Source organism: Malaya genurostris, chromosome 3 (genome assembly GCF_030247185.1).
Source record: "Malaya genurostris strain Urasoe2022 chromosome 3, Malgen_1.1, whole genome shotgun sequence".
Taxonomy (NCBI): Eukaryota; Metazoa; Arthropoda; class Insecta; order Diptera; family Culicidae; genus Malaya; species Malaya genurostris.
This window is the reverse complement of record NC_080572.1, coordinates 52,267,095-52,290,753: the sequence shown is the minus strand read 5'-3', so window position 1 is coordinate 52,290,753 and position 23,659 is coordinate 52,267,095. Positions and strand designations below refer to the sequence as shown.

The following is a 23,659-nucleotide window of genomic DNA, read 5'->3' as shown; positions in this document are numbered from 1 at the left end:
AACCCGGCTCAGTTCTTCGTTAGCATTTCGCGTGTGCGGTTGTTTGACTTCGGACAAAGGATAGGCCATTGAGTTGCTCGCAGATATTAAATTGGATTAACCTGGCTGTGATTTTTTATTTTAATAGAAGATACAGTTTGAATATAGGACGTCTGTTTATCATCAAACTTGCATTGAACGGATGTGTAAGAAACGGCCCAATTTAGAAAACTTTTCAACATATTTTATAAAGACAAGTGAACAAAAGGAAAAGTAGTTTTTGATGTGAAATTGTGTCGAGTTGCAAAATCGATATCGAAAGTTGGTACAGTAATTGAATTAATATGTGGCGGCACAGTTATTGGTGCTAACCATAGAATTAACTAGTGGAGCCGTTCAGGTCATTCACTGCAAACAAACACGTGGTCAACCGTATCGGATAGGTCACACACGGTTTTCACTTTTCCGGATTATACACTAAGCAGCATCAGTTTTGTGGTTTTTGCTGGTTTCCTTCGAAAATTCATCGAACACCCAACCTCATACAGTTGTGGTGATTACCGTTGTGTTTTTTCGAGTATCTAATGCCTTATTCAAATGGAACAGATTTGAATGTTTGAGTAAGTAGATTTATTGACATGGTTGAAATTCAATGGACCGTGACACAGGGCGATTTTAGGAGGATCCGTAATTGAAGCGAGCAAGAAAAGAAACAGCAACTTTAGGATACCATGATTGGATCCTTCAGTACTTAATGAATCCTGAATGTACGGCAGTCACAATGCTAAAGGATTAGCAGGTTTATGTTTTGTTCTACTATATATGTAGGTCGGATCTAGTTTCTCTACCACATGTCACGACTTCATTGGAGCGTTGGAGCATTAACATACGCTTAAACAGGACGCCACAGGAACGAAGTGAGAAGTAAATGTCTATAATAGTAAACTTTTTCCAATCTGTCCATGCTTCTAGTCATTTTGTAAAATGCACACATGTATAGAGTAAGAGTGCATTCAACCGAGATCCCTGATGCAAGCAATGTCCCATTCAATTCACGTCACAAGCGAGCGTCAGTGAAGAACGTGGTAGAGGCATCTCGAATCGAGTTGCATTGAAACGTTATTCTCAGCTTGAAATTGGTTGTACCGTTTAAAGATTGACATTTTTCTTTGTAATATAGCAGCAATTATAATATTCTAATTTCATCATTAATGGACGATGGCTACTCGTTAAGTATGATAAACAAGAGGTGCCCTAGAACAAAATTTAGCTAACCCCTGAATGACCAAACCTGCATCGGCCAGAAAAAGTCGAAAACACGTTTTCGTTCGGCACGTCAGTATAGACATTGCATTTCGATGCAAAGAAAACAAGTGTTCTGTAAGTAGCAGAAACTTTACGTCTGCTTAGCGGTTCAAATTGAACTGCCGAGTTTTGCATAAAGCAGTTCAATTTGAACTGCTATGCACTGATGAGTCAAAGACGAAACGTAAACATATCAAAATCGGTTATGTGCCCTAGCACAAAATTTAGCTAACCTCTGAATGAAGAGGTTATGATCAAAAATGACTTTATTGTTTTTCAAAAGGTTCTCCATGGAGATCAAGACACTTCTGCATGCAGACGATTTCCGAAGAACTTTTCCAACTTTTACGAAGAAGACATCTCCAAAACATTTTGAAGAAGTCATTCTCTATCTACCATTCAGAGATGATGATTCTACGTTGCTCTCATAGAATGTTCGTGATATGTCCGGTTTTCTGAAGAAACAAACGATTTTTCACTTCGAAAAGCTCCGTGCGTGAACAACTTGTTGAACTTGACTCGTCTTAAAACTGTTGTTTAATTTTGGGCTCATATGCAAACATCCATGATTTATCGTTCGTGACGATTTTATAGTCTTTTTAGGAGCGCTATCGATTTTTACAATTTTCTTTACATTTGTTAAATGATGCGGAATCCAGCACAAAAAACCGTTTTGATGTTTTTGATGGCCAGATGTTTATGCAGTATTGAATATATTAAGTGAAACTAATGCTTTGACATGTCGATCTTTCGAAATCAGTTTTCTAGCACAACAACTAATTTTGGATGCCCCTCACGAAATTTATCCATGTGCGCTTGCCGATCCCAAAAAAATTCGGGAATCCACCGGCCAGTGATGGTACTTTTTCTCCAAAAAATGAAGCGGGTTGAAAGTCTTAATAAATCATGATACGAAATTTTCCCTCAATAATTTCATTTTCCACCAAAACTCACTGCAACTCACTATAAACAGCCCAAGGAGATTCGAAAGACCCGAATGCTATGCATTGAATGCGCTGATTTTATTATCCAGTTTTCATATGTTCGAGCCTGGGCCTGGAAGGATTCCTAATATCATTAGGATTTTTGTACTAGCCATGCTATAATTCTGTTCGATTGGAATCGGCTGTGAAGTCTTTTAAAACAGAATGGTCAAATTCCCCAAAAATAATGTAATGCCAAGATTTTGTTTTACCTAGACTCGAAAGACAAAATTGTGCTGAGTACGCATACCATTTATAACATTCAACTATGCTGTGGCCAGACTTGATGTATTGAAATAAGTATTGCCGTATCTCTAAATTTGACGTATTTCAGCAATGGAATGGTGCCTGCAGTGATAACTCTTTCATTCAAGTCAAGTCATTTTTCCTGGAGCATCTTTTTGAGATTACCAACGAGCCACTTGTCGCTGCGGCTAGATCTAAAGAATATGGTGGGTTAGGAAGCATTCCGATGTCCAATTCGTTCAATTTGATCTTTTTTCTCATTGACGCCCCACATGGTGCACTTTCTTAGTGAAAGATGATTTTTTGTGTTTCTCATATACAAGGGCTATGCAACCACTGTGAAAACCGACTTTTGAAGCGATGGCTAAACAAATCTTTACAAACTTAGATTAAATGAAAGATTTTACATACCCGTATAAAATTACTGATTTTAATTTGGATACTACTTCCGGTTCCGAATTTATGATAATGAGTAGAGAAAGAATCATTTAAAGATTGTGTTTCTATACATAACAATATAAAAATTCCTTTGAACTAGCGATAAAAAAAACTTATGTTTTGTTGCGGCGGCTTATTTGTAACTAGTTTCCAAAAAGAAAAAGCGTAGTTCTGAATAGATTGTCGTTACGTTGCAATGCCATGCTGAAATTAATTTCCATAAAATGAAAATAACTTGTATGTTGCATGTTGCATGTTTGTAACGCCATAACTTCGGAACTACTGAACGGATTGCCACCAAACTTGGCACAGGTACTTCTTGCATTTCAGAGATGGTCATGAGGGTGTTTTAATGGGGGAGGGAGCGTGGTAAGTGACAAAATACTGAAAAAATTTGTCTAATTTGACGAGAATCGATACTTTTACAAGACCATAGAAAATTTTTTGCATATATTAGATATGATTATATGGGGGGTAGATGTAGCAAGTGCCTTTAAAAAGGGGGTGTAATGTTAATATTGACATAACTCCGGAGCTACTGCACGAATTGCTATAAAACCTATGATTATATGAGGGTGGATGTAGCAAGTGCCTTTAAAAGAGGGATGTAACGGAATAACGAAACTACTGAACGGATTGCTCTTCAGAGATGATCATGGGGGTATTTCTAAATGGGAAGGGAGCGTATCAAGTGTATTTTACAGGGGAGTCACGAGAAAAATCAAATAACTTGAAGAGAATCGATACATTTTGAAGACCATAGAAACATTCCATACCATAGATATGATTATATGGATATTCGGGGGGGGAGGGGTTTGGGTGAACCAAGTGCCTTTAAAAAGGGGGGTTTAATGTTTGTATTGACATAACTCCGTAGCTACTGCACGAATTGCTATAAAACCTAGAAATAGTCATAAAGGTATTTTTATAGAGAAGGAAGCGTAGCAATTGTCATTAACAGGGGGATCATGAAAAAATTCATAAAATTTGACAAGAATCGATAATTTTTGAAGACCATGCAGACATTTTCCATACCTTAGATATGATTAAATGAAGGTGGATGTAGCAAGTGTCTTTAAAAAGAGGGATGTAACGGAATAACGAACCTATTGAACGGATTGCTCTCCAGAGATGGTCATAAGGGTATTTTTTAAATGGGAAGGGAGCGTATCAAGTGTCGTGGGGAACAGTTCCTAAACAATTAGTAAACAAAATAGAAGGAATGAATAGATGTTAACGGGGAGCTTTTCACTTCTTAATTTTGAGCGTGAATTAAAATAAAACCAGTTTTAATTCACCTAGTGTTGTAATGATGCTATTCTCATAACAATCAGATTCTCATAGAAAATACCGGTTCGGTAGGCCATATGTTGTAACAGATTTTGAACTGGTACACCGATGAAGGTTGCAAATAGCACACCGATATACTAGTATCTGTGCCTGTTACTATTTCTGACATTACTGCAAAACAGTAAAGATTTTTTTGTATATCGTGTAGTTGAATGGAAATTATTTTCTTGAATAGCGATTTAGTTCATTCCAATAAATGCTCAGAAATTTCTTAAGGCCTTTCATTTGAATCTAAGTTAGTGAAAATCGGCTAAGCCATCTCTGAGAAAAGTGATTCAGTTCAATTTGGGAATATCGGAACCGGAAACCAGGATAGCCGGAATCGGTTTGTTTGACCGTCTACTGACTATCATAGCAGATTGGAATAGTTTTGAACTCAGGTTTTTTACAATTTTTTACGTGTTTTGCTTCACCACTTCAAGTTGCACTATAAAATCTATAGTACCCTTCACCCTATAATTCCAGAACCGGATGAAATTCAGGATTCGTAAGGGACCATAAGATCTTTCATTTGGACCTAAGTTTGTGAACATTTGCGACGAACTGAGTGGAATGATATATAACATCCGACTCTACGGGGCTTGGGTCAAAAGTCGGTTTTCACAGTGACCGCAAAACTTTTCTATATTAGAAAGGGAGAAACTATGGGTTGGTTTATCTTAAAGCTTTATGTAGTTGTAGTTGTTAATTTAATGTAAAAACTAGCTGATTTACTCGGCGATGCTCGGAAATGTTTCGTGAAGGCCGAAAAAAATTCTAAAAATTGCAATGAAACACAACTTAGACGACAACCTGATTGAATAATACTCCGTTTATGTTCAGATTGCGAATGATCAGTGTCCCATCTCAGATCTTACCTTTCTCTCTATAAATACCTTCTTACCCAAGTAGCACGTTAAGTTACTGTCCTGTATTTTTCTACAGATTGTGCAATTGATCAAATTAGTTAATATTACTATTGTAGTAACTATTGTGTTATGGAAAAAACGCAATTTTTCTGTTTTGTGCAACATATCTTTAAGTCACGAACATTCATTCATAATTATTGTGCAACTGATACAAAAACTCATGCATCGATTCTGTTACAAATACAGAAATTAAATCAGCGAAAAAACAATTGTGAAACTACTACGTAATGTAAACAAGAATTGAATTGATGTTTACAAAAACATAGCAAACATAATTTCTAATGAATGAGTTTCAATACAACTGCTCGTAACACAAACATGGAACTTTTAAAATTTTCTGCACATAAATAAATGGTAATACTGCATATTGTAGAATTAATCTTTTATGTTTTAGCATATAGAAAATCGAAAACGAACTGCATTTTTATGGAGAAACATGTCTTCGTACGCCTAAAATTTTCAAGCGCCTTTGAATGTACGTGTTTTGATGATTGCACATCAATTTCTATGAAAATAACAATCTATTCTTTTCAATGAATATGATCGGAAGAGTGTTTAAAATATGTATAAGAAAGTTATCAAACATTCATACACCTTTTCAGACGATTTTAATCATATTGATGTTTCAATTAATCTGAAAAATCTTGAAATGAATTTTTCTTCAATATTTTTCAATATGGCATCGAGGGTGACAGCGTGTTGAAAAGAAAATGGTTCACCCAACGTAATGATTTATATTACCTAAATAAATGTTCAGTAGTTCCGGTGTTATGCCGTTACAAACATTACATCAACTTTTTAGAGGCACGTACTACATCAACCCCACCCGAAAACCCTTATAATCATATCTAAGTTGCGCAAAAAGTATCTATGGTTTTCAAAAAGTATCGGTTCTCGCCAAATTAAATAATTTTTTTCATGACCCCTGTTAACGACACTTGCTACGCTCCCTCCCCCATAAAAATACTCTTACAACTATCGCTGAAGAGCGAAAAGCATCTGTGCCTGTGTCAGTAGCTTCGAAGTTATGCCGTTATATCCCCCTTTTTTGCTACATCCACCCCTCATATATGTCATATCTAAGGTATGGAAAATTTTTTCTAATCTAAGTTGTGCTAAAAGTATCTATGGTCAAATTAAATAGTTTTTCTAATGACCTCCTTTGTTAAGGACACTTGCTACGCTCCCTCTCCCCATAAAATATTCTTATAATCATTTCTAAAGATCATGAAGTACATGTGCCAAGTTTGATAGAAATCCGTTAAGTAGTTTCGGATTTATGCCATTTCAAACATTACACTCCCTTTTTTAAAGACTCTTGCTACATCCATTCCCCATATAATCATATCTAAGGTATGCGAAATGTTTCTAAGGTCTTCAAAAAATATCGATTTTCGTCAAGATAACAGTTCGGCTGAAAAGTTCGTATCGTTTAATAGAAACACACATTTTTTTGCCAAAATTCGTTTTTATTATTCAACATAATTGCCATCAGAGGCGATACAGCGATTATAGCGATCTTCCAACTTTTCGATACCATTTTTGTAGTACGATTTGTCCTTTGCCTCAAAATAGGCCTCAGTTTCAGCGATTACCTCTTCATTGCTTCTAAATTTTTTACCAGCGAGCATTCTCTTGAGGTCTGAGAACCGGAAAAAGTCACTGGGGGCCAAATCTGGAGAATACGGTGGATGAGGGAGCAATTCGAAGCCCAATTCGTTCAATTTCAACATGGTTTTCATCGACTTGTGACACGGTGCATTGTCTTGATGAAACAAAACTTTTTTCTACTTCAAATGAGGCGGTTTTTTTTTTTAAATTTCGTCCTTCAAACGCTCTAATAACGCTATATAATAATAACTGTTGATGGTTTTTCCCTTTTCAAGGTAGTCGATGATAATTATACCATGCGAATCCCAAAATACAGACGCCATAACCTTACCGGCCGATTGTTGAGTCTTTCCACGCTTTGGGTTCGGTTCATCGCGTGCAGTCCACTCAGCTGACTGTCGATTGGACTCCGGAGTGAAGTGATGGAGCCACTTTTCGTTCATTGTTATATATCCACGAAAAAAATCGGTTTTATTTCGATATGACAGCTCCAAACATTGCTCAGAATCATCAATTCGTTGTTGTTTTTGATCGATTGTGAGCTCACGCGGCACCCATTTTGCACAAAGCTTTCTCATATCCAAATATTCGTGTCCAACACGTTTTTCCGTTGATATCTTTAGGATGTCAGCTATCTCGATCAACTTCACTTTACGGTCATTGAAAATCATTTTGTGGATTTTTTTCACATTTTTATCGGTAACAGTCTCTTTTGGACGTCCACTGCGTTCATCGTCTTCGGTGCTCATATGACCAGTACGAATTTTTGCAAACCACTTACGAATTGTTGCTTCGCCCGGTGCAGAGTCTGGATAACACTCATCAAGCCATTTTTTGGTATCGGCGGCACTTTTTTTCATCAAAAAGTAGTGTTTCATCAACACACGAAATTCCTTATTTTCCATTTTTTTCACAATAACAAAAGTAGCTTCACTCAAAATGCAATATCTCACAAACTAATAATCAGACAGCTGTCAAATTTATACACGTATCTTTTGAAGGTTGGTACTAACTGAAAATGGTATGGATTTAATTCTAGTGGTGCCCTCTCATAGAAACGATACGAACTTTTCAGCCGATCTGTTATATGAATATTTTCATGACCCCTCTTTGTTAATGACACTTGTTACACTCACTCTACTACAAAAATACGCTTATGACCATTTCTGAAGAGCTAGAAGTACATGTGCCAAGTTCGATAGCAATCCATTCAGTACTTTCGGAGTTATGCCGTTACAAACATTACACCCCCCTATTCAAGGCACTTGCTACATCCACCCCCGTATAGTCCTATCTAAGATATGCAAAATGTTTCTATGGTTTTCAAAACGTATCGGTTCTTGTCAAATTGTATGAATTGATGAAATTGTTGTATGAATGATAAAATTATCAACGAACTTATTTTTTGTAACGAATTCAGGATTCATATATAAATTGGGAATACCTGTCCAGATATTTCAAAAAGGCTCAACACATAATATTTGAACTAGTTTATTATGGTTAATTAACTTTAGAAAACTGATAATTCTTTGTGGCTTGACTAAGTAAATACGTTTCCTTGCAGTGAAGGCCGTGGGTATGCACACGAAACAGAAGCAACGATGAAAACCATACTTCCGGACACAAAAAGGGTCATATCACTCAATCGAAACTGTATTTAGAATATGGTATGTATTTGTTTTTTTTAAAGATTTTTTATCATAATTAGAATGCTATTTTCGTTGAAACAGGAAGCTTTAGCACCAATAGTTCCTCAGGACTTTCCGGAGCCTACTGCTACCGAAGCGTACATAATTCCAACACTTGGTATCACTCAGGGAACTATTATTTTCTCCTACCTGTCAACGTTTCTGTCGTATATCACTCCTTACGATCTGCCAGTAGGTAAGTTCGGTTATCGTAGAACTGATAGATGTTTGGCCACCAAAAGCTCCATTGAAGCCTATTGTGTTCTAGAGTTACTGCGAGATGCCTTTCATACGCGGGTTTCGTTCTTGCAACTCATCATGGAGGTAAGTCGATTCCGGTTTTCGAGGTTCAAAACTGAACCTAAAAATAAATAAAAATATTTCTACAGGCCCTTAAGGTGGAGTCTGGCTACATATGCCTTATAGCGATATTTTTCCTAGTTTCGCTCATCCCACTATGCTACACTATTGCATGGGGATGCTCGAAGACAGCGGATGATGATATGAATTCCGGACCGACAGTAGATGCAATTATACAAGCCGAAGAACTGTCATTGGAAGAATCACTTAAATGCCGGCGAAGATGCCTTAGTCTGACCCTTCAGATAATCATACTGTTATTGATGTAGGTTCAATTAGATTTGCCCTGGGGTCGCAAAATCGATGACTGCTTTCTTTTACAGAGCGGGTGTAATCGTAATGTTTGTAACAAATGAACAAATCGCATCGGCAATCGATCAAGCTCCGGTGGTAGTACGATCGTCTATGGTCGATGTGGAAACCTTTCTTCGTGATGCTGAACAACAGATATCTTTCGTGATTTTCGAGGGTTTGTCGACTACCGTCGATAGGATCAAGAGCGACCTAGAAGATATAGACAAGTTACTAGGAGAACCGATTCAGAATCAGCTATCGCTGTTTACCGGCATAGAAATCATTTTTGAAGCCATCATGGACATCAGTACAAGTGAGTTGGCACACATTAAAATAAAACCAGTTTAATTCGGAGACGGCATGTTACAGGTAGTAATAATTTATCACGAAGGATATTTCTACTTCAAGAAGCACTGGCCAGAGCAGCTAAAATATCATACGAAGCGGAATATCGATTGGATGAATTACAGATTCAACTTTCCGTTTTGCAAAGACAGTGCAGCTACCGAGACAGACCGCTGTGCGATACTCTGAAAATCAAAAGCTTCGAGGAATCTGGGCAGATAGAACGGATTCAGAAAATTCAGAATGATCCTATTTTAGCAAAGCTGATGTCAATGGGTGAAGCCGGTAAGAACAGTACAATGAAACTGTTAACCCAAGAGTTAACCGTCGCCAGATCCATATTTAGGAACTACCGTATGGAATTAAAAAACAGCACGACTATAGCAAGGGAGCACATTAACGAGCATTTAGATGAATTGAGTAATGCAACGTTTTCATCGACTTATGCATTATCGAACACAATCGATAACTTGGTAGAAGAGGTGTCAAAAACGGCAAACTTTTCGGATTCTCTATTCGACTATCATCGGGATATTGGTAAAATTCTATGGATAACTGGACTTACGGCTACCGTCTGTACGCTATTGGTAACGTTCTTGCTGTTGGGTGCGTTAAGTTGCGGGTGTTGCCATTCCGATAATAAAGCTGGTATAACACTTATCGTTGGAGCGATCGTCATTTGTGTGAGCAGTATCGCCTTGTCGGGATTCACCATGATTGAAATGCTTTTGGGGGCTCACGGACATGTTTTTATATGCCACCCCCTGTACGATAAACCGGACTATTCGATTCTCGGTAAGCTGTTAGACAAACCAGGATTGATTTATTCAGTGGAGCCTCCGAATGGAATTATCGAAAAACTATTGAAAGCAGCCGATCCGAATAAAACACTCTCGGTGAATATATCGTTGGCCACGGCCATCAACGAGTGCGAACGGAACCGTGGTGCGTTCTCAACCTTTCAACTAGAAAGTTTGATTAATGTTTCATCTATAATGGACTACAATACCAGCCCTTATTTGGGAAACGCGATAGAACAGTTAACAGCGTCGGAAGCTCCTTTCATCAAGTTTACGGTTCATATTCAAGCCGTTTTAGAAGATATGTTGAATGATTCGGATGTTAATTTGGCCGCTTTTCGAACAGATTTAACTCAAATTTCACCAGATAAGGATGTGGTAACGTTCATCGACCAGTTACAGCGAGTATCGGCTCAGATTCAGGATGTAGCCACATCTTCTAGGATGGCAACTCTGGGAAGTCGAGCGAAACGACTACAAGGATCACTGCTGCATCCATTGGAACAACTGCGTAGTGACATCGTGTACCATCTAACAGCACTGGAACTGCAAATTCACCCATGGGCATCAGAACTAAACAAAAGTCTGATTCATCTGCGCAATGCACAATCTTACTTGGATGTCGAAGCGGCTGCTGTTTGCCACAACAAAAGTTATCTATTTCGAAACCGTCTAAAGGCCCATTTCGAAGCTTATCAGAATCATTCCAGCGTAATACTGAGTGACAGTTGCGCAAGCTGCCGTCCGCTTTTTGATATATTTGATGCAGCGAGAATGTTATTCTGTCATCAAATTATGGATCCAATGAACGGGCTTTGGTTCGCATCGTTTGTTTGTCTGTTTCTGTGGGCAATCGCAACGCCCGTATCATTGATGATGTCTACCACCTACCGTCGCTTGGAGTTGCTTTCGAGTAAGTTGCAGCATACCAACAGCAATTACTACGGGTAAGTTATAACACCGGACCAGTGCAGTAAAACTTCATTCAATTAATTTGAAACTGAATGTAAAATACATTGACGATCACCCTACTGCAGTAAACTTCACACTCTGACACATACGGGAGCGGGTCATATCGCCGAAAGCCATTTCGCCGGAAGTCGTTTCGCCGAATGCCATTTCGGCGAAAGTCGTTTCGCCGAATAGGTAATTTCGCCGAAAGGGTCATTTCGCCGAAAGGGTCATCTCGCCGAAAGGGTCATTTCGCCGTAAGGGTCATATCTCCTGCATGTTATGTCTCCTGTATAACTGATGTGACGCAGCCACATAACCGAAGCCAAGATGGCTCGGCGGCACAAAGCCGTCGAGCCGACGCCAGCTGAGTCATACCTCTTGCATACAAACCTGTAACTGTCTCGTTTGCCCGGTCTACTCAGGTCCGAACGAGCGGTAGCGAGGTCGGACAGCACATGAACCCAAACGATGTGGCGTAGCCGCATTAGTATTTTTTCATTTTCACTTAATAAACGGAAAATACCACCTACATTTGCCTAGTAGATACACCTATGCAATTGCTTTGATGCTTACTAGCTAATAGTCAACAAGTTTTCTTGGGAACTACTTTCTGAGGTTCATGAATCAATCTTTATTCAAGAGTACAACAATCAAACATTATTCAAGAAGTACAATGGTAGGTTAACAAAACGGGCGTTAACGCTATCATCTTTCGTTTGTCTTTAATTTAAATCAATTCTAATTACGATTTCAGGATTCGGCGAAATGACCCTTTCGGCGAAATGGCTTTCGGAGAAATGGCATTCGGCGAAGTGACCCATTCGGCGAAATGTCATTCGGCGAAATAACCCTTTCGGCGAAATGACTTTCGGCGAAACGGCTTTCTGCGAAATGACTCTGATCCGACACATACAACGTTCGCTGACGTACCAACGGGCAGCATTCAGTTTTTCACTCGTTTCTCTTCCAATCGAAGCTCAGTTTTACCACCGTCAGTTGATCTCTTGAAGTAACAAAATATGTCTTTCAATAGTGTGAAAGCTGCCTTCAAATGAGGTTCATGTAAACATTCGAATTGATTCGAGATAATAGATGAAAGACAAATTAGATAGCTGAAATATCATTTACAGAATATACATAAATTAATAGTTTCCTCATTCAGTTTCAATTTTTATACTTTACTTCATTTATAATTCTATTCATTTGAACTTGCTCACTACCAAGAGCGAAAACAACGAAGCAGCTAGACTACTTGGCACTTGAAACTGAGCAAGAAAACTTCAAATAACTAGGTACGATTATTCAACTGACGATTAATTCTGGGAGCTTCACTTGAAAATGGCAGACAAATTCAAATGAATTAGTAGGAATATGCTGACGGTCAGTGGCCATACATTTCATTTTCATCTTATGTTATTCGATTGAAAATTGAATTTTACCGCACTGCACCAGATTGTGCCATTATTTTACGCGATGAGCTCCAGTGGCGCCTAAGACGAGATTTTTTCGAACGAAATTTTTGCAATCATCGTATGAATGAGGAATACATGAATCCAATTTTGAAAAGGGGTGGATTTAACACTTCAAATAGGTGCCTATGAAAAATTTTATCTAAATCGGACATGGTTAAGGTGCCGTCGGCTAGTAAAAGTTTGAAGATTTACTATTTTGAAAAATCACTTTTTGGAAATTAAAAAAAACATCCATTACAACTAGGTTTTTACCCAAGTTATCACTACCGTTATGTAACTTCAACCTTCAGCTAGAATTACCAATTTTTGATTTAGGAAAATGTGCGTTGGTTTTCGTACCAAGTCGTGCAGAACCCAAACCAACCCAAAATCGAATAGTTTTCGAATCGAACCGAGGTACCTTATTAAGCGCGAAGAAAATGAAGCCATGTATGTTTCAAGAATCCGTTAAGATTTTCAAGTCGAACATTATGTGTCCGGATTAGTTCCAATTTTTTCCGGTTTTGTCCCGCACAGCAAGCACTGGATTCAACACGAAACAAATTTTCAAAAACAATAACCAGGACGTCGTTACGGTGCATACAAATCAAACATACGCAAAAAAATAGTAAGTTGAAAAAAACAGTAAAAACGTACACGTTTTGACATGAACAAGACTGATGCCAAACTGAATTGACTCAACATCATCCTGCTAACTGACGTCTATCTGACACACGTAAGCGCTTTCACAAAGCCAGTCAGTCATCAATCACCAAGACCAATCAACCTTTATCAATAATATCAATCCTATAAGGCAATACGAACTTTTATTTGAATTTTGTATAAAAAATGGGTCTGGCTTCGACTGATAAAATTAAGGAGAGCTTCTCCTGTAAACGGGGGGTTTCGATAATTAATTTCGTGCATGAAATAAAATAACTCCTAGAATTATATATAAACCTTTGAATATTTGGATTTTTAGAAACATATTTTCTTTGAATGTTAATCCCAGTATTGAGCTATTGAAATTTTAGGAAAGGTTTCAGAATATTTTAGGAACTTGTTTTCCATACTATATTTGCAATGTTAAATCGAATTTATGAGTATATAAGAGCAGAACGAGGAGAAGATAGGAATAACTCAGTTTAAAATTTTTTGGAGAAAAAATCAGAACAATTTTGTATCAAAACCGTCAAATTTTTGTTAAACATATACTTCAATTGAAAAACTATTAGATTGACATTTTGTCATGCCTCTCGAAGAACTCAAACTTCATTTTAATGTGATTTGAAGCACATTTTGATTTGCTTCATCCATCACCGGTTTTATTTAGTCTAAGAACGTGGATCCATATTGAGCTTGTTTTAGGTTTTATCAGTATGTAACAAAAAAAACAGATTAGAAATAGTCTGATGAACACAACTATGAACTAAAACACTTTTTCGCAGTTTCTATGTGAGTTAGGCAGTTGTCTGCTGCAGCATATGAGTAAACTGAAAATATTATTACACAGTGTTTCGATGCAAGAATTTGTATCGACTGAATAAGCATTTTATACGTATAAAATACGTACGTACGTAACTTGTTTCGAGTTATTTTTTAAGCATTCTTTTTTTGGAATAATCGAAGAAAATAAAAAATCCTATATTTTTGTTGAAGGTAGTGCATTGTTACCTGGCAAAGTTATAACAGAACATTTTACATTTATTTTTCCTATGATAAAACCTTACACCTTACCTTAAACCTTACCTTACTGCAACTTTATGCAGCCGATTTTTACAATTTTTTTAGGAAAAGATATGCTCAATACTATAAAAAAATCTAAGTGGAACTCGATGGAACTTTTTTTAGGCCTTTTCAAAGTTACTTTCAGTTATTGAATTATGACAACCCCTTTAAAACTAGTTTTCTAATCATAACTTGTTTCAAGTTAGTTTTTTATACATACTTTATTTGAAATAATTGAAGAAAATATAAAATCACCTAATTTTGGAGAAGGTAATGCATAGGTTCATTCTTTTCTAGAAAAGTTATACGTCGTTTTACCTATTTTTACCTAGGAAACCTTGTACTGAATCGAAATATGCAACTTAATGCAGCAAACTTTTACAATACTTATAGGAAAATATATTCCAAATCCAATTTATATTCCAATGAGAATATCCTGAGAACTATTCGTGTGATTCATTTTCATGCCATGGCCATGCTGAAACCATGAATGGTTAAGAAACGGAGGGTGTCACGCGTCTGTTATTTCTGTAACTCACTCTTGTAGTGAGCGTAGAGATGTGCAATTCGCTCCTGAGCTATGCCAGTAAATCGAATCTTTAAAGTCAGCTGATAGCTCACAGCTCTTTTTAAAAGAACCGCAGCTCACCAGTTCACCGTACTAGTAAGCAGGGATGCCAAATTCACAGACCTGTGTTTCACAGATTTTCAATCTTTTGCACGGATTTCAAAAATGCCACCGATTTTCACATATTTCTGAAAATAGTCTAAGATTTACATAGATTCTGAAATCGATCATCATAGATTTTCAAAATTGATCACAGTTTAGCACCAAAACTTACAGAGCGGTAGGAAATAGTGAGAGTTTTTGGATGGTCACAGATTTTTGAAAAAATGACCTGGCATCCCTGCTGGTAAAACTTTTGACCGTCTTTTTCCAGTTTTGGACCACTGTGCGGCTACTGGGGAATTATGACACTGATTCAAGATTTTGTTTTAATTTATTGTGTGTAGGTAGAGAAGCGGTGACGATTGTGATCTCGAACACAATATATTGAAAATGATGAAGTGTAGGTTGTATGTTTCTGTTGAATTTGTTCCCGTAGATATAGGACTGTAAAGTTAAATGCCGTAGTGACCAGGTACAGCGCAGCATGCCTGGTTTCCTTCTAGTCAATTGGACTTTCTCTTCATGTGGTTTCATACGCAGGGTAGCATAATTGGCAGAACAATTTCCCCGGTTAGGAGTTAGCAACGGGTTCGAGCCCGGTCTTTGCGGTAACATTTTCGCGGTTTTTATTACATAATTGAATTCGCATGTCGTTTTAACAAGGACTAAAACACAAATCTTTGAAGGAGTAACAAGTTTATAACAGAAGATAATGTTCATGAAAAATGCTGATATAAGTCTAACCGCGTCTAACAATTGATCATTGAAATTTTTAGCGAACTCTCAGTAGTTAAAACTTCGGTACAAAAGTACCGCAATCTGTAATATATTTTGAATGTGTATCAACATCAATAGACTCCACTCTAGTTTGCACGTAGTCTTTCGAATGGCTTTAACGGGTCTTACATATTGTTGCAGGACGACTGATACTACCGGATCCGACTCAAGAGCACTTCATCATCTCCAGCAACAGCAGCATCAGCCGCCGCAGGAATCATCTAGCCATTGGTACTCTCAAAGGTAACTATTTCGTTCAAGAGCACTTTGGATTAAATTTCCTCACTTCTGACCTGATTCAATTCCACTTCAAATCTTAAAAATATGCAGTCTAAATGCAAATTTCACAAACAAAAATTTACTGAATATAGACTTTTATTTTTATTTTTTACTCCGAATCATAATCTCTTCCTGCTTGGTAGTCTTGACAATTTAATTTTATGCATTATGCATTACAATTTCATTCACAGTTCCAAAAAAATCGAGTTTTTTTAATAAAACTTTATAATCAGCGATTTTTGGAACTGGCAGAGTCTTGTCGAGAGTTTCTGTAGGTTATTTTTCAATATAACCGTCATTATCAGCACTAGCTAAGAAGTAGTTAGAATCTATCGATTTAAAATGTGTTGTTTTTGTTTATAAATGTATATAAGTCGATCTAGCTCAAAAGTTCAGGAGTAAGACAGTGGTCTCAAAAGCAACATCTAGGATGTTCGATCTGGAATTTGAAGTTACCTTTAGAAACACGAGGTTTGTCAGAATGTACTACTTGGACTTTGCTTTGGTTTGCCTGTTTGTGTGCGTGACAAATAATGTCACTTACACAGAAAGAAATAATGAAATTTACACGACATGTAAATCAATAGTTACATGGAATATACATAGGTTGAATTGAAAGTTTGATTGAAAACCATCATCGATGCAAAACTTGATTGAATTGCATTGAATTTTCAATCAATAGAACTGTATCTTTCAACTAACGCTTAGTTTTGCGATTAAATTATATTGAAACGTATAGAATTAAAAAGTAACATTATGTTTAATTGCTTGCTCCAGATTTGTGCATGAGAATAGACTTAAATTCACAAAATATTTTAAGGTGATTTAAAACTAGTTTTGCCTTTCTCATCAAGAAAGGCTATGCAATCACTGTGAAGACTGAATTTTAAACTGATATTCGAGGGGTCAAGTGTCATATACTACTCATTAATTCATCGAGAAATGTCCACAAAATGTCCGTGTGTATGAAATGAAAGGCACTATAGTGTCACAGATGTTTTAAAAATTTCATATGGATCTTACGTCCAGCGGGAATTATAATGAAAAATGTGTCTAAAATTGCAACAAATATTTCTTTATTTTTCTCGAACTGAACCGATTTCAACAAACTTATATTCAGAGGAAAGACGACACTATTGCCACATAGAAAAAAATGAATTTCATGTGAATCTGATTTTCGGCTGCAGTATTACTCAGAGACTGCAAATTCTAAAGTTTTCTTCTATAGAACAAGATCCAAAGACGAGCTAACTTATCTAAATTGTAAATGAATTTCTCTATTTAACTGCTTCGTAGAACCTCGCTTCAAATATTTATATAAATGTTAGCATAACCAAAATTTTATGTTCTCAAATTTCTCATAAAATGTCCGACGTTTCGACCGTTTTTAGTGACCATGCTCTGGTAAAAAAACATACAAACAAATTTTCCTTGAAAAAGGCCACCAAAAACAGTCGGTCACTGAATACAAAAGGATCGTTGATACCCGGAAATACTACAACTCGTGACTCCAATTTTCTACCCGGGAATTACTTTGAACCTTCTGCCTCAAGTGATTTTATAGGTTGCTTAAGGAGAGGGGAGGGTCTAACACATTTGAAAATACATTTATTTTCTCTTTGTATTTTCTTATAATAAAACATTTTAACTATACTCTGTGAAATTTTCAAGCCTATCGGAAAAAAAATCAACAAGTTATAGGCCTTTATCTTTGCTTATCCCATACTGCGAAGAAGTAAGAGCTCGGCACACAGGTTCAAGATTTCTGCTTCGATTGACTTTAAAACATGACAAAGGTCTCTTGAAATGTTTCATCACAACAAATTATAAAAGAAAAAATATGATTCTAGGAAAATGTTAGACCCTACAGGTTCCCTTGAGTAATAAATTGTGTTCAATGATTTTATTGACAAAAAACTTTAAACGCGTTTTTCTCGAAAGCAGGTTTAGAAAGTCCATGTCCATTGTCATTCAAAAAGTACTCCACCAATATTTTTCAAATTTTGCACATACTTTCTACATATAAAAAAACCAGACCCCAACGTTTTCTTTTTCGTTGTTTGTTACTTTGGGGAGGTTTTACGGCTACAAAATAACGGATTTTTTCGTGAAAATTCATAGTTTTGACTTTGAACAACCATAAAAAATTCAAACAATTAAACGGAAACGTTGGAGTCTAGAAAAACTTCTACTCTAACTGTGCTGCTTTGATTTGTCGACTTCTGATTAGTCTACGCTGTATCTCAGGATACCGCAAATCATGATTTTCAAGAAGCGTTCTAAAAAATATCTCTTCTCTGACTTATTTCTCAATATTATTCCACGAAAAAATTACAAAATGTTGTTCGAATGACGCTTTTTATCATGTAAAACCCTACCCCTTCCTTAATAGAATAATGGTAAGATAAAAAAAGACATTGCAAAACAATTACTACTTAAAATGTTTACTTGATCCTGAGGCATATTCATAATAAGAAATGGAAATTTTTTACCCATCGGGAGACAGAGAATTGACAGCATAAAGATAAAGAACAGAGAATTGATATCATAAAAGACTAAGCACGGGTACGCCTTTCATTTGATCAACGATACTATTTGTATGAATACAACTGAATGTATTCTTATATATTTGGTTATTGTTGTTGCTTGAATATTCCGAGAGCTAGTGTAAACCGAAAAATTCGACTATAAATTTGGAACACTATTCCTTGTTCGACCACTTTAATTTGTTCCATAGATATAACAACACAGGCAGTATTGTTCCACCTGAGTATGTAAAATAAGACGATTTTGCATACGATATATTTGCAAAATTTAGACAAAAGTTTGTTTTTATGAAATTCGATTCACAGGGGGCTTTTATGCTGTTCGTTTAAGCGATTTCTCAAACACAAAATCAAAACCGGAACAATAACGCAAGTAAACACGCTACGTCATGCTGTCGCTCTTCAAAAACGCAATATTTATATTATTAATTTAAATGGTTCAGATTAGAAGTAATTCGCAGTGCCTTTCACTTTGCTATTCGATTGCATAGAGTTTGAGACATAATTCAAAATCGCGTAAAACATATGTTAGTCGTTCCATTAAATACGTATTTGAAATCTTCATATTTTAAAACAAAACGCCTGAATTTATGTTGCAAATATCACCATCGTAGCGGTAACGTGCCTGAAGCTACACCCGTCAATGTAAAGTGCGTTACGCTTGAATTTCAGCGAAATCAGTCGAAATGGTTCATGATCCGAGAACTTTTAAACATGGTGTATTATCATAACATGAAAATATACTCTTGAATCGATTTGCTCATTTCTAGAATAGGAATTTTATCCGTGTAACTTTTTCGCTCAACAACAGATATAAATGTAAGTTTGGAAAACGTTTATTAATGGAAATAACTCAGATCAATTGAAAACATGAGAGGAGAGAAAAAAACAAGAGAGAATCGAGCAGACATCACTTCTCATAAGAAAACTGTAGTAAATAATATGTATGAGGGAATAATAATACTGAGCGAATAGTAATATGTATACGCACGGATAAAAATCTATTACCGGTACCATGATTTTTTAATCATGAAACATACCTTCTCATGAAATTTCATAAGCAAAATGATTGATATCATGAAAATGTTCATGAAAGATGTGTTATTGTTCATGATACTAATCATTTTACACATGAAATCATGACTTATTATTCATGATAGACATGATTCATGATTTCATGATTTTTAATCATGGTACCGGCAATCGATTTTTACTCGTGTGCATATTAATTAACTATGAATAGAACACTTATAATCATCAACATTAGCGTAACATTTAAGTTCACTCAGAAAAAAAGTTTACATTTCACGAATACACCAAATTTACATCTCGGCCAACCAACTCCGCACAACACTCGGTCAACCTACCCCAATGGATGTTTTCGGGAACAACCGCGATTTACACTAACAGAAATAAGAGAACACTGTAATCCATCATACTATGTTTTAGGGTTTTGAATGCCATTTCCAGCCGTCCTATGTTTTTGGCGTTAGGATGATAATTGAATCGCGTTACGCCTATTACTGTACAAAAACCTGAATTTACTCAAAAATTCCGAAAAAAGTATAAACGGGTTCCTGCACAAACGACGACACAAAAACACCTGAAATTACGTCGGTGCATGGGTGGCCTAATACTCCATAAAAGCCACTCCGCCAACATGCCCCTTCGGCCAACTAGCCCCGGTCACCCCTATAAGGAGTGTAACGAAAATAAGCTATCCTAATACATTTGTGCTGTACGCATGTATTTGTGATGATTTTTTATGCTCAGATCACAGCATGCTGTGCGTTGAGCTGTCAGCCTTCGTTTGTTTACTTGTTTCTGCGGTTGAAATTCTGCGTCTTCAAAATGTCGCGTATTGAAAAGGAAGCGAAAATTAAGGTTCTGGACACATGGCTAAGTGAGAAGGGTATTACTATGCGAAAATTGGCGAAGCGGTTTGGAATTCATCATGTCAGTGTTAAAACTATCATTAATAAGTTTGGGGAACACTATTCTTTGGATGAGCTACCAGTAAGAGGTAGAAAACCCGGTTCTTCCAACCCGAAACTGAACCAGAAAGTGGTATCTCTAATCATGAAGAACAAATCAATGGCAATACGTGATTTGGCCAAAAAAGCAGGAGCGAGTGTCGGAATGGCGAGAGAGGCGAAATCACCTGAAGACCTACAAGAAGCAGAAAATCTCGAAACAAAGTATAGAACAGAAGAAGCGAGCAGCAACAAGGGCCCGGAAATTGTATTCGCGTCCTTTGCAGTGTCCGGATGCATGCGTTTTGATGGACGATGAGACTTATATAAAGGAGGACTCAAAAACTCCTACAGGTCCACAATACTTTACTGTCGTCATTGGGGAGGATGTGAGTGGATAGGTTCGGAGAAATTCGGTCGAAAGGTACTGGTATGGCAAGCAATATGTTCCGGTGGTTTGAAGTCAACTATTTTTTACACTACCGGAACTATAAATGCAGAAAACTATCGATCTGAGTGTCTCCAGAAGAGATTGCTGCCTTTATATAAGAAGCATAGTACACCTCCACAATTTTGGCCGGATTTAGCGTCGGCTCACCATGCCAAAACCACTCTCAATTGGCTTGCGGAAAATGGTATACATTTCGTTGAGAAAAATATAAATCCACCAAATTGGCCTCAGCTTCGACCCATCGAACGTTACTGGGCAATCGTGAAGAGGGTCTTCAAGAAGACTGGTAAGCTGGGAACATGCAGGAGTTCAAAAAATTTGGGCTTAAGCGTCCAAAAAATGCGATGCAACACTTGTCCGAATCTTGATGAAGAGTGTTCGGTCAAAGGTTCGAAAATTCGTGAAGGAATACACAGATAAAAATATTTTGTGATTTTACATTTATTTTCATGCACATATTTGGAGCAGGCAATTGAATGGAAATTTACATTACAAAACGAAACGGTTTGTAAATATACAATATTGTTCAATGAAAAACTAAATCATGGTTTTAACTGATGTCTATTTCATAGTACTATCGGTTTACATGTCGTGTAAGTTTCATCTTTTTTTTCTGTGATAACTTAAATTTCATCCGGTTTTCATTATGCTCAAGTTTAACCTCGTACAATAAAGGATCAATCGTTAGTTTGAATAAAATATCGTTTTTTATCATAATTTAACAGAAAAATTTGTGGATAGCTTATTTTCGATACACTCCTTATACTAAGGTAAATTCTTGTATCTGAAACATATAGCAATGTATGTCATAAGTTAAAAATAAGGGGATACAATAAAAATATGCTCGGTTTTGGTTATTCGAATTTTAAAAACTCGAAATTCGTAAGAATATTTTTTTTTTGAGATTCACAATAAATGATCGGATTAGTCAACTCAAACTACCTTGTATCTAAGTTCTGAGTATAAAAGGGTTTTTTGAGGAATGACATACATATACAGGTACTCAGTCGACCACAACTCTAGTCTCATGGAGCCGTCGAATTTTCCAATATTTTCGACTCTTCCTCATATCGAACAATATAATATTTTATATCACTTGGAATGATATAGCGCTGGCAGTGTCGGCAGTATGCGTTGACGTGCAGCTCATCATGTTCGTGATTATTACGTGCAATTTTCCACACGTTTTTTTCAGTACGCTTTCCGCAATTAACAGGGTTTTGTTTTACATGTTTTTTTAACACGGCACGTAACCCTCGTTAAAAAACCTTATGTACCAGTGGTTAATTTAACTTATACTGAGGTCTTTTTTACGCGGATTTTCAATGTTACGCGTTTGTTTTAAGCAAATTTCCGAAGTTACACATTCCTTTTGCTCTTAGGAATATTTCGATTTACATCAAATCTCGACGTTTCATGCATTTCTAAGAAATTTGGCATCGAATTTTTTTTCTATTTAGAGAATGTCAATGTCCAAAAGTTTTTCAAACAAATTTTTGTCGAGATAACCCCAGCTCCGGATGTTTATGAATTATTGAAGATATTTTCAACAAAAAAAAAAACAATTTTGCGTTTTTTGCGGATTTCCAAAGATACACCGTATTTTTAAGCGTTTTTGTTTGTGCGGAACGTATCCCCCGCGTAAAAAAACAGCGTGGTGTGATTCTCAAATATATGTCATCACAAAGGCGTCAAGAAAATTGGGTTATATTTTTCATGAAATTTCATTTTGACAATCTTTGTCCCTATCGACATACAGCCAATAGAGTAGTGGACTCTAACTGCCGTGAGTTCTAATCGTTGGTTTTTGATTTTTTTTCAGAAATGTTGATTCCACCCTATCCGGAACGGGTGTTCCACACCATCATCATCAGCAGCAGATGCAGCATCCACCACCACCACAAGAACCGACCAGCAGATGGTCTACAAATCAAAGGTGACTATCTCTTCAAGACATTTCACTTCATTGACTCATTCATGATCGAACTAATGAACAAATTTTCCCTTTTTTCAATCCTCTAATGTTGATATCGTTAATTGGTTGATACCTTAGATCGCATCTGGCAACGTCCACTCTTACCCCAGTCAGCGTACTGCCGGACATTGATAGATCTAATTGGTGATCTCAGTGTCCCACCTATCATATATTCACTCTACCACCAAAGTTTATTAAATCATACTGAACACCACAACACCCACAAAATCGTTGTTATTTTCTGCAGGTCACGAATGGTGAATTTTTCTACAACCAAAAGCACTAGCACCGAGGAAGAAATCAGCTTGGATGGCCTAGACACCGACCAGAATAACAAAGATTTAGATCTCATATTCGAAGATGTCTAATGTTTTTATAATCCCAGCTTACATTATAGGATTCATTCAGTAATATAGTGTGAAACAACTAAACAGTCTGTTTCGTTTCACTTTCTAGTAAGGTATTTGACCGGTGGTGACATAGGGAGTAGCTAGAATTGATAAGGATTGGCACCTAGTTAGCATGAAATGCGGGTTGTCACTTTCTCT

General features: G+C 36.7%; 1 protein-coding gene across 6 annotated transcripts; it reads left to right on the top strand.

Annotated features, from left to right (window-relative positions):
• On the top strand, window positions 1-23,542 carry LOC131435163 (prominin-1). 6 transcript variants are annotated; one of them, XM_058602772.1, is made up of 11 exons: window positions 1-599; window positions 659-903; window positions 8,385-8,487; window positions 8,551-8,704; window positions 8,777-8,832; window positions 8,898-9,133; window positions 9,192-9,475; window positions 9,532-11,254; window positions 16,029-16,130; window positions 22,959-23,072; window positions 23,359-23,542. In XM_058602772.1, exons 3-11 carry the CDS (start codon window positions 8,485-8,487, stop codon window positions 23,477-23,479), a joined length of 2,793 nt encoding a protein of 930 aa, XP_058458755.1. In that variant the 5' UTR covers window positions 1-599; window positions 659-903; window positions 8,385-8,484; the 3' UTR covers window positions 23,480-23,542. The 6 variants fall into 6 exon arrangements, with proteins under 6 accessions (XP_058458755.1, XP_058458750.1, XP_058458756.1 ...); XM_058602767.1 differs by having other exon boundaries at window positions 8,762-8,832; XM_058602773.1 differs by lacking the exon at window positions 23,359-23,542 and adding an exon at window positions 23,190-23,352 and having other exon boundaries at window positions 8,762-8,832.
• The last annotated feature ends 117 nt before the right edge of the window (window positions 23,543-23,659 follow it).